We start from the raw sequence: 12,763 nt of genomic DNA, 5'->3' as shown, positions 1-12,763 counted from the left end.
TAATCAGAAATGAAAATAATTATATATATCGAAATTGAAAAATAATTTTTTTTTTATTAAAATGGCTCTCTGCGGTTGTATTAACAAAACCGCAGAGAAAAGGGTACCTTTCTCCGCGGTTTTTTCAACACAACCGCAGAGAAAAGTGTGGCTTTTCTCCGCGGTTTTCATGCTACTTTTCTCTGCGGTCGAATACACTGCGCTTTTCAATACTCTCGAAAACCGCAGTGTATTAAGTAAAAAAACCGCAGAGAAAGACCTTTTTTGTAGTAGTGTATGCAAAAGAATCATAAAAACTAGTTTCTTATATACATATATAAATAGCAAGCATATAAGTTAGTTCAAACAAATCCAGAACCATAGAGATCCATAGAGCCTAGTAAGGTCCATAGAGCCTATCATTTAATCCTATGTAAGCAATGAGAAACAGTAAGTCAGTAATGAATGAGCTACTCTCATTAGAAACAATACATCATAAGCAAGCATGAGAAAAGAGTAAGACAGTAATGAATGAGTTACTCTCATTAGAAACTAACTAAACCCCCTTTGGATGAGTAGATTTGTATTTCCCTACAGAGGAAACAATTAATCTACATAACAGTGGAATAAACATTTAATTCAAAAACTTTTAATTTCAAAATCACACAAAATGCAAAGAACTGATAAATGTTAACCATCACAATCGGCAATATTACACAGATAATAAAAACTCATCAATATTAATAACTATTGCTTTCAAACAAGATAAAAATGAAGATATACAAGACATTCTAGAGCCACAAACTTTGACATTTAAAGCTTTTCAGAGACACAAAACAGATTAGAAACACACAAAAAAAACTAAATCTAAAACTAATATCAACATAACAAATAATCTTAAAATCTCAAATCCAAAAAAATATCAATAAACAAAATAGAGTAGAAACATAAATTTCCTAACTCTAAATCTGTCAATATAAAAAATATATAAACAATATACTATGCAATTCGAAAACCTAAAATCCAAAACACATGGCAGTATACAAACATGGAAAAATATACCTCAGATTAATGAAGCATCACTAATCCTTAAGATTATTTGGGATTTAGTCATTGTGATCTCATACAAAATACCTCAATCCGAAAATCTCAAATCCACCAGCCAGCCCGAAACATTCATAGCTTCCAAGCAATCCAAAACCCTCCATGAATCCAAGCAATCCAAAATCCTCAATCCAAACAAAGCAATCCAAAACAGATATTACTAACTACACATATTATAAACAATAAACAGAAAAAAAATTACTTACAGAGAACAGAGGGCCTCAAGATCAAAGATGTACTGAGAGAACAAAGGGTCACAAGCATATACAGCACATGATAGAGGCTTAGTCATGGATGTAGTGGCTTAGGTTGAACGACAGCAATCTGGGTTCAAGATTGGAGATGAGGCGCCTGGGTTCAAGACTATAAATGAAGACATTCAGGTTCAATAACAGAAACAAGGTGTCTGGGTTCAAGAAAACAGGTGAAGGCATCTCGGTTCAACAATGGAGAAGAAGGCATTTGGATTCATCCATGGAGATGAAGGGTCTCAGCTATTCTCAGCCATGGGCTCAGAGAAGAGAGAAGAGAGAGGCAGGGCTTGGGGCGGGGCTTGGGGCAGGACTCGGAGAAGAGAGAAGAGCGAGGCAGTGCTCAAAGAAGAGATAAGAGAGGCGACTTAGTGTTTGGAAGAATGGAGATGAGTTGAGAGATAAGTTAGGTTTAGGGTTATAAGTATATAATGATATTAAGTAATAAATTTATTTATGGTTTTATTATATTATATATGTATTGATAAAATGTGTAAATTATAAAATAACTATGGTCACACACTAGGATAATGTTGTACACATCATCATTAAATTTAATAAAATTTAAAAAATTAAAATAAAGTTAGAGGGAAAAATAAGCTCCAAAAGCTGAAAATTTTCTCTCCAATATATACGTAGGTAAAACTCTTTACCAACAAATTTTATTGGTAGCAAAAAATAAATTTGATATAGTTTATATATTTTTGCAATATTTACCTACGAATAGTTCGTACCATTAAATATTGGTAGGTAAAACTCATCTTTACCTACAAATAAATATAAGTAGGTAAAAATTTGGTAGGTAAATGTCAGATTTCTTGTAGTGTATGTTTCTAGAATAGAAGGTTTTAACTAATATGAACAACTTGAAGAAATACTCCAGTGGTCTTTTACTGGTGCTTATTCGATGGTATTGTGTTTGATGTAAATGGTTCACTAGAGATAAAAAACACAATTACTAAAAATAATATCACTTTTATCAACGTCAGTGGTGAATGGTATAAAGATGAACTGTTCATACTAGCTAGCCAAGCGAAACAGGTTTTCTACATCTATGATGCTGTTAGAGGACGAGATTGGAAAGTTGTCCAAGAAGTGAATCATCGACAAGTTTGGGACATTCTAGACGCTTTAGATATAATTACTGATATTGATGTTGTACATGACACCCTCATCAAATTTTGTTTTGACTGTGGATCTCGGAGAGTTGGTTGTTCAATAATCTGATGCACCAGTGACACAAGTCAACACTGCCATCGACTTTCTTCAGTTGCTCAGGATGATGATGGATTTATTAATGACGATGAAGATGATATGGAGGACATCGTAGAAGAATCAGAAAACGAGGATGAATTTCTTGTCAACCTTAGTGATGATAATAATGATAATGTGTGCCCGATAGATGTTAATTAATTAGTGATGATAGTGACTATTCTACTTAGTTTTGCATCTCTGTAAAAGTATTATACATATTGAGAAATAACAAGTTTGTTTCCAAATAGCATATCTAGATGACAGACAACGTAAAAATAGAAAATCATTGGAAGTAATATTTTGCCTCGAACGTACAAGGATGTTGGGGGCGAGCACGCTGCTTTTGTCTTACTCGTGGGCACCCAAATTAAAATGAAGGTTCCTAGATATTAGGATTTATGGAAATTAATGGCTCAACATTACAAGGACCATGTCCTTGGCATGATCAAGGTAAAAAAATTATTAAATTATTTTTTAAAATGTGTCTTTAATGTAGTATATATATTATCAATATGTTTATTTTTCAATGTAGTGGTATTAGAGGGCCACGAGGATTTCTCAAAGTGTATAGATGGTATCGATCGAGAAATGAAAGATCGATACCATTATAGGAAAACAATAAGACACGAACACTTTGAGAAATACTACAAAGGACCAGAGGATTGGGACAAGGTTCTAGACAACCCAACCAAGAATATTAACAAGGAGGAGTGGAAGCATATTTGTCAGTGATTTACAAGTCCAAAATTTATTGCGCGATCCCTAAAGAACAAGGAAAATCAGAAGAAACACAAGTATTCTACAACGCAGGGTAGAAAATCGTTGACGACCATCCACTACGAAAGATTAAGTTAAAGTTAAAATGTTATCAATATTATTTTCTTTTAAATTATATGTTCTCTAACATTTGAGTTATATTTTTTAGGCGAACCTGGACCTTATTGAGTCATGGAAGAAATACCACTGGAAGAAAGAAACTAATGATTTTGTGAACGACGATGCTCACCAGGATTATGTAAATTTAAATTATATTTTTTTAATATTCATAGTGTTATATTTATTGTTATTATATCTAACGTTTTTTTAAAACAGGAAAAACTTAAAGTTGATTTTGAGTTACAAACTTAGCAAGTTTCTGGTGCTGCTTCCAATGATGTTGGTTCGACAACAATAGATCAGGTGGAGGTGCTACAAAAAGCCTTGGGTCAAAGGCGTGGACAAGAGCGAGGAGTGGGCCGCAAATTGAAGGGGTCGGGGTCATCATCTACCCAACGCTCTCACTTCAGCGAGTCTCAAGCCCCTCCTCAACGCTCAGCAGAATAGATAGAAAATTTGGAGAATAAGATATAATAATTTGACTCACCAAATCAATTTCATGTCCCAATTTCTTCCACCTTCATTTCGTCCACTAAACATTAGGATGCCGCCTATGCCTGATAGCAACAATATTTCAAGAGCTTAGTCTTCTCAACCTCCAGCTCCAGCCTATCCTTCCATGTAATTCTTCCATGTACGGGGCAATGTCGTCTCAACCTATGGAACCTCCTTAAACATACGGAGCAACACCATCACCTTATCCATACATGTATGGAGCATGATCGTCCACATTACCTCCCCAATATCCATGGCCGATGTTGTCGCAACCACCACAGCGACTACAACCGCAACAAGAAGACAATATGGAGGACGACATAGCTCATTAGGAGACTAGATTTATATTATTATTATTAGTTAACTATTAAATTATATTAACAATATGAATATTTGGTATCTTAATGCACTAATTTAAATATAATATTTTTATTATTAAATATATTTATTTTTAATAATTTAAATTTTAATTAAATATTTTTTAATTACTAAAATAATTTTTTTATAAATAAAATAGTATTTGGAGAAACGTCGTCACCCCTAATAATCAAGTATTAGGGGCTACTGGAGACATATCAGGGGCGACACTTGATAATAGAATATTAAAGGCGACCCACATGTCGCCCCTAATGTACACTATTAGGTGCACATTATTAGGGGAGACTTATTAGGATGACTTTTATAGTCTTTAGGGGCTTTTTGTTGTAGTGTTTAGATATTCAAATTATGGAGAGTTATTTCAAATATCAGTCTCAATTAGAATTTAAATTCACACATTAAACAAGATATTCAAACTAATTTTCTTTATAGGTTGTAAAAATATTTTGCCTAAGAATTTTACAAGATGGATTTCCATTTCTTTCTAGAATGGGTTGCCAATAACGCCGTACGTCTACAGTTTGTCCCCTGATCCAAAGACCAAGGTTGAGACTGCCTAACAAAGCCACTGCCTTACAACGGTGAAACAGTATATACATTTTAAAGTACTATATCATTACTAGTTTCATAAACACTTGCTATCAGACATAATTACTTTTTTTATTGGGAATTAAAAGGCGAAAATCGGGCAACATATCCATGCCAATGATTATTATTATGCCAAATCAAAATTATGTATTCAGAACAGCTTACAAACTGTAAGAAGTGATACGTACAGTCCAAGGACTATACTAGTGTCACATATCCATTAAATTATATCTTTTTGTTTACAAAATTTTGAGTGACTTTACGATGATAATAATTTTTCAAGACATATTTTTTTTCTTCTTTTTAATCATACATGTGTTGTATTAAGTATATATATATATGTTACAATTAATTAGAAGATAGCCAAGTTTTTTTCCCCCTTTAATTTTTTGTAAAGTGTTTTCGTAATTCATCACTAAATGCCACATGCCTGACATGTCTCTGTGTCCTGGCTTATGGCTTGTATGTTCGCATATGTAAATGGCTGCATGCATGAACCCGAATTAAGTATTAAAAATGCCAGTAGTCTCTAATTAATAAGGCACAATTTACAACTCTCATGACCTTCAAATTTCCTCTATCACCTTATAACTATTTATATATATTTACATATTAATAAAATGCTCCTCGTTACTGGCTTTCTTGTCTTAGACCTCAAGTCCCTTGATCGTTATCTGCGATCATCAATTGTCCTCATATATCACCGCCTATATATATACATACTTTGTTTCTTCATCATAGGACATTGACACGCATATATATATGGCCCCTTTCAACATACAAGCATAAAGATATTTGATTAATAGATATTGTAACATACTACCCACATACAGTGCAGTAAACATGGTGATCAAGCACCTTGAAGGAATGGATCCTCCATGTCTCGGAGAAGAAAAGCTACTAACAAAAATAGAATACGAAGAAGAAGATGAAAATATCAGTTACGATGAGCTTGAGAAGCGGATGTGGAAGGATAGGATGCGCATGCAGCAGCTTAAAAGTCAAAATGAGTCAGATGTTATTACTACAACTACGACCAAAGATCATGATCACGATGCTGATGATCAGCCGGAAACGTCGTCGGCTTCACCGGCCAGACAAGAAGAGGCGTCACGGAGGAAAAAGATGGCGAGAGCCCAAGATGGCGTACTCAAAAACATGGTCAAGATCATGGAAGTCTGCAAAGCCAAAGGCTTCGTCTACGGCATCGTCCCGGAGATTGGAAAGCCAGTCAGCGGCTCCTCTGACAGTCTCCGGGCATGGTGGAAGGAAATAGTCAAGTTTGACAGGGCTGCACCGCTCGCCATCGCTGAAAGCTTACTGCCGCCGGAGATTGTAGAAGAAGCCGGGCCTCAAATGGGTCCAGCTTCTTGTATGCATCTTCTTGGAAACATGGACGACACAACTTTGGGGTCTATTCTCTCTGCGTTAATGCAGCACTGTGTCTCACCACAAAGGAGATTTCCTATTGAGAGAGGGTTGGCCCCACCGTGGTGGCCCACTGGGAAGGAGCTGTGGTGGGGCCAGCAAGGAGTTGTTCCAGAACAAAATCCTCCACCATATAGGAAGCCCCACGACCTTAAAAAGTTATGCAAGGTTATTGTCTTAGCTGCTATCCTTAAACATATGGCCCCAAATTTTAATAGGGTGAGAAGGTTAGTCAACCAATCAAAGTGTTTACAAGGGAAGATGACAGCTCAAGATAGTGCTATTTGGTCAAAGGTCGTTAACCAGGAAGAAGCCCTCTCACAAGTAGCCAAGAATCGCCTTATAATCTCATCAGAAGACGATCGTGATCATGAGAATGATCAAGTTGACCAGTGCATATCAAAGAAGAAAAGAAAGAGTACGTTTGAGAAAGAAGCCTCTTCAGATAGTCCAGAGCCATATGCTTGCCAAAATACTCTATGTCCTCAAAGCGAAAAGAGCCCAGGTTTTGTGGACAATAACACAAGGAAAACTCAAGAAATGTCACAGCTGTGTGCTTTTCAGCTCGGAGCAGAAATCACCTCTAGTGAAGAAACTAATGTTGAAGCCTCGGATTTATTGACAAAGGAGACAAGTTATTTTAATGATGCTCAAAATTTGAGTTTGGCTGATGATTGGATGAATAGTGAAGCCAATCAAGCAGTAAATGATACTGTGACTGAGAGTGGGGAGACTTTCAATAATATTCCTGGTGTTACTAATTTTGGAGGCTATGCAAGCTGTTTGGAGGAGCTAACTAAATATATTGATCAAATGGATCAAGAAGCAGCATTCCCATTAATGCTAGACCTTATTATCCCACGTATTGATGATGATCAACAGGAAACTTCTATTTGGGATATGGGATTTGACTGAAAAATTAGTTGCTAAGAAGGGGTCAAATTCTCTTATAAATATTGATCAAAATTTGGGTATATTCAGATACATATATTTTGTAAATTACGCGATGAACTCTCTTTCTCTAAAAGCATTTAGGACCGAATATTTGATCATCATGTTTAAATATAAAGATATCATATATTTATATAAAGCTAAATTTGCATTAATACATAGCACTTTGATTTCTTGACTTAAATGCCTATAAAATTTTTGGCGGCAAAAATACTTACTGTTAATGATTTGGTGCACTAGATGGTCCCTGTCGTTAAGTCTCGGTTAAGATTGACTTTGAATGTTACATGTCAATTTGTAATTTGTTGGAAATAACTAAATATATGAAAATTAAATTAATTGAAAAAAACTATAAAAAAATCATTTAAAAAAACATAAAACATATTAAGAAACAATACAAAAAAACCAATAACTCATCTTCAACCACAACTCCCCTGACCCCTGATTCCCAGCTTTTCCCGACCGTTCAACTTGCGTAGCTCGTCCGATCCCCTAGAACCCAGACCCACTCCCTCTCCTAGAAGTGAAACCACGCTCGCAGGGTTGCACCTAAACAACAACGAATGCAACTCCAAGGAATGCACGACTTCAAACGAAACTTAAGGCTTCTAGGGACTGAAAGAGTGGGGGATGCAAACGAAGTTACAGGGTTCCACGGCGATTGAGCACCGTGCTTGGCTTCAACCTAGATGTAGGCAAGAATTTTTTTTTTCTTGTTCTTGGAATTTGTATTAACTTGTTTGAAATGAGATTGTTCTGATTTTCTTGTTCTTTTCTGTTTCTTTGGCTGATTTTCAATCAATCATTTGTAGAGTTAGTTTTGAAATTTTGACTTGGAATTTGTATAAACTTGTTTAAACTAGTATTTTTGTGAGATTAGGGTTTCAAACGGGGTTGTCATGGGTCTTGGACCAATGGGTTTTAGGAGATCAGGGGAGATGAAGGAGTTGAAGGGTCTGGGTCCTGTTTGCCAACACACTGGCAATGGATGCTTCAATTCTATAAGGTTGGGGGAGATGTAGTCGGGAAAGCAAAGGTGTGAGAGGTTGAAGACGACCCTTTTTTCTGGGTTTTGGGAATATCAATGAAACGTGGGGTTTGGGTCTCATATGAATAGCGACGAAGAAGAATATGATGATATGGTATTTGAGTTTCACTACAACAATAAATGTTATTTGTGGCGTAGATATTAGCGGCGGACCAGGTCCGCCGCTATTGTATACATTATTAGCGGCGGACTAGAGAGTCTACCGCTAATAAAGTATTGATTTGTTTAAAATACATATTATTATATATTAGCGGCGGATGTCCTACTATTAGCGGCGGACTATCTGCTGCTAATACAGTAATGAAATGCCCGGGATACAAATGGGTTTTATTTTTTAACATTTATTAGCGGCGGACTACCCGCCGCTGATGGTATTAGTGGTGGGTAATCTCTTTATTTGGCGGCAGAGTCCCCGTCGGTAATAGTATTATTAGCGGCGGACTATAATAATAGCGGCGGGTCCCGCCGCTGATACCCTTACAGTTTAAAAATTTCACAGCCCATTTCATTTCTCTAAGTTTCCCTTCTCTTCTCTTCTACCTCTCTCGTTTCTCCTCTCCTCTTCTCTCTATTATATCAGCTAATGTTGATTTTACTAATAAGGAAGACTTATTTTTTTTGTTTTAATTTAATTTAATTTGTTTATTGAATAACATTGTTTAATATAAATTACATGAATATAAAAATTCATAATTATATTTAATAAAATTTTAAAAAATTATGAATAAATAATAATTCATTTTTAATTATTTTTTATTAATTTAAATAATTAAATAATAAAAGTTTGATATAATATTATCTAATTAAATAATTTAATTTAATTTGTTTATTGAATAACATTGTTGTTGACCCAAGATTTGGCCAACTGACACGGAGTCAAAATATGCTTGATATGAATGAAAGAGATGAGAAGAACGTAATGACAAAAGTAAATAAGACACAATATTTTATAGTGGTTCGGCCCCAGGATCTGGTAATGACCTACGTCCACTTAGAATGATATTGATATAAAAACCAGAAGAGTGATCAAAGAACTAGGGTTCAATGAGTTTCACCACTTTCTCCAGAACAATACGGTATTCCTAGGATAATTACTATAATCTCTCACATATCAAAAGCAAAAAGTCCCCTCCCTTGAGCTATCTCTTGCTATTTATAGGCTCAAGGGGGAATACAAAAGATTGTTACAGATATTCTTTCCTGAATAATCGGATACTCAGGAGATTGTGTGAGATAAATTCGGGATTCATAAAGATCTTCCTATACATGTCGCCTTGTACACGGAACTATCGACCAGACTGGTCGCGGGTAAGACAGGCTTACACTGCTTCTAATGTGTCTTCTGGTCGATACTCTAGCAGAACGTTTCCAGGTGTCAGCCACGTGTCCAGGGATTACTTGCCACGTCACCAATGCTAATTTTATGGATAACGTTTGCCCCCCAAGTTTATTTATCACGAGCAGTAAATAAACTTTTGGACGAACGATTCTTTGGTAACCCCACCTGACGTGTCAGAACCCTTCGTGTGTTCTTGAAAAAAGCAACCTACCTCTGTCCAATCACGTCCTTTCGGTTCCCCAGAAAAGATTTCGACGGCCATCCCGCTTCCCCATACTTTGAAAAAGGGAAACTAATGATTATACTTTTTACTATCAGAAACAAACTTATATAAGACCTTCGAAGCCTTTATTTTCTTTTTACGCATGCCATCGTCTTCACAAGAAAACCTAAAATCCAGAGCCCTTAACGTTCCTGAAGACCACTCCGTCTGCACTTTTAGGACCCCATTCGAGAGCTTCTTGATCTCTGAAGATCTTTCTTCCATCTCCACGATCACTTTTCTTGGTAAGTTTTCGAGTTCCCATGCTTCTAATTTTTTGCGATGTATGCTTCTGACTGTGTACTGTTTGAGTTTATCTACTTCTGGTTCGAGACGCTTGTAGACAGAATATTTTGTAGGCGAAATAGGGTTACGAGTTAGTTTAAAATCAGAGATCATGCTTTTTAGGACGCAAAATCGAAGTAAAAATTCGATCTTTAGGCTAGTTGAAAAATAAATTTTTCCCGCCCTAAGGGGAGTTGAAAAAGCTTCCTCAGAAAAACTTTTTACTTTCACCCTTTGATCCGTTTTTCAAATTGTTCGTTGTAGAAAGATTTAGCTTTTTTTTAGAATGATGTTGTATAAAAACTTAATTTTTATACTCGACCAGCGTTATTCTGAAAAGCTTTTAAAAGTTTTCTATCCTCACCTCCCCATTCTTCTGTATGCAGACTTTAATGCCAGATTTGTGGGGAGGTGAAAGGCCTATTGACGACGACCTTCTCGCCCAACTGCTCGAGGGAGAAGATCAACTAGCTGACCGTGTCCACGAGATCCCTTTTTCGCGATCCTCTTCCAGACCCCATCCTTCTACTTCAATGGCTCGTTCCAAATCTTCAGGCAAGAAAAGACCCGAGTCTGAAAACAGCCCAAATTCTCTTGCCCGATCCGATCGCAGGCAAGGGCTCCCTCGACCAGTGGTCGAGAAAATCTTGTTCCTGACCCTAATATCCAGATTAGGGCCAGCCCTCGCCATCAGAACTTGCCTGATGTCGAGTGGTATACTTCCCCAGCCAGTTCAGTAACTCTTCGAATGATTGCTAACTGCTTCAGGAGATTCCCCCTCATAGGGGTTTCCATTATACAACCTTCCGCAGACCAGAGGGCTAACCTCCCCGGAGGTGTCAACAGCGCCTGGTCTCGGTATCATATTGAGGCGGGAGCTTATCTCCCTCTTCATCCCTTTTTTGTGGGGGTGGCCAACTATTTTGGTGTCGCCCCCTTCCAAATAACTCCAAACGGATATAGAATGATGGCCGCACTCTATATCCTGTATACACTTAAGAAATGGCCAGAACCTTCACCCCACGAGGTTAACTATCTCTTTGACCTCAAGTCCAACCCACAACAACACGGAACGAGTTTCTTCCATTTTTGTCACCAGGAAAACAATCGAACATTCCTGAGTGACACAACGCATATCTCGAATGTGGGGCAGTATAATAAGGAGTACTTCCTTACCCCGGACATATCCAGCAACAACCTGGCCTTCGCACGAGGAGGTAAGCACCGTTTCTGACTGGTCGATACTTTTACTCAAGGTGTCTCCTTTCGTTTTTCTCAAACTATAATCTGCTTTTCAGGCCCTTGGTTACGTCCGATCCCAACACCAGCCATGGTGTTGAGGTCTAATACTCTGGCCAGGATGTCCGACGCAACAAAAAGCGTCAAGATCCTGGTGACTGAAGAAAACTTGAGGCGGTCTGGCCTCCTGGCTCCTCTCCATGAAACTAGAGGGTCCGTGGTGGACGAAGCCACTGCAGAGGGGGTTCCCGAGCAGCAACCTCCCGTGTCTCCTCGGAGGAGGAGGCCAACGGGGATTACTATTAGGGAGCCCACGAGCAATCCTTCCGCAGAAAGGCCTTCTGCTCCCCAAGGCAAGGGGAAACAAAAGGCCAAAGAGCCAGCTGTGGACTTGGGAGAGTCCTCTGATGATAATGGTAACACTATTTTTACTTTTAAATGGTTTGCCAATTCCCTGTCATTTGTTCGACGGGGAAGGCAATTTTACGTATACTCCAAAATTAGGGCCAAACTTCTTCATGCCAGATAATGAGTATATGACTAATAGAGCCAATAGTGTAGTGACCAGTAGTTGTAGCTCGGGTATTCACTTTGTTGCCTTTCTTCTGTTGCATATAATGTATTTCCCATCTGCCTCTCATTCTTATCAGTTTTCTGTGTTTACTTGCATGCAGATATGGCCACTCCCAATATCTTTGACATGTACCAGGCCGAGGAGGAAGAGGAGGTTCCCCAACTCCAGCGGAGATCCAAGAGGAGAACTGGCGAATCCAGCCGAGGCCCTCCAGCCAAGAAGGGTCGAACAGAAGACCTTCCCAAGGACGCGCCAACTGGGCAAACTCCTGGGCCAACGGGGCAAACTCATCCACCAGCTCCTACTGAGAAGCAGACTCCTCCTGCCCCACCAAATCCTCCGGCTGCGCCCACTAGAGAGGAAATTACCCGTGAACAAGCTCTCGGGGCCAAACTCATGAGTCGCACCCTTTGATCAGCCAGGGATCGCCTTGACCACATTGGCAAAGGTGACCGTGTCAGAGATGCAATGGTCGAGGCTGAAAACATGGGGGCCGACCAGGTTCTGAATAGGGCCCTGAATGAAATCTCCAGTGTGAATACTTCTTCACTTTTTTAAGCCTTAGTCTTTTATTCTTCATAGCAGGCTCTAACTCTTCCCTTTGTTCACAGGCCTTGCTATCTGCTATCACTTCTCGTACCCGTATCCAGGCTTCCATCGAGCAGGCCAAGGCAAAGGCCACTGAGAGGCATCAAGTGAATGCGCCTGAGGA

General features: G+C 38.2%; 1 protein-coding gene across 1 annotated transcript; it reads left to right on the top strand.

Moving 5' to 3' along the window:
• Positions 1-5,768: 5,768 nt before the first annotated feature.
• LOC133831690 (putative ETHYLENE INSENSITIVE 3-like 4 protein) lies at positions 5,769-7,268 on the top strand. The gene has a single exon (XM_062262081.1). The coding sequence runs from the start codon at positions 5,769-5,771 to the stop codon at positions 7,266-7,268; it is 1,500 nt and encodes a 499-aa protein (XP_062118065.1).
• The last annotated feature ends 5,495 nt before the right edge of the window (positions 7,269-12,763 follow it).

The sequence above is a fragment of the Humulus lupulus genome, chromosome 1 (genome assembly GCF_963169125.1).
Source record: "Humulus lupulus chromosome 1, drHumLupu1.1, whole genome shotgun sequence".
Lineage (NCBI taxonomy): Eukaryota > Viridiplantae > Streptophyta > Magnoliopsida > Rosales > Cannabaceae > Humulus > Humulus lupulus.
This window is presented reverse-complemented; position numbering and strand designations above follow the sequence as displayed.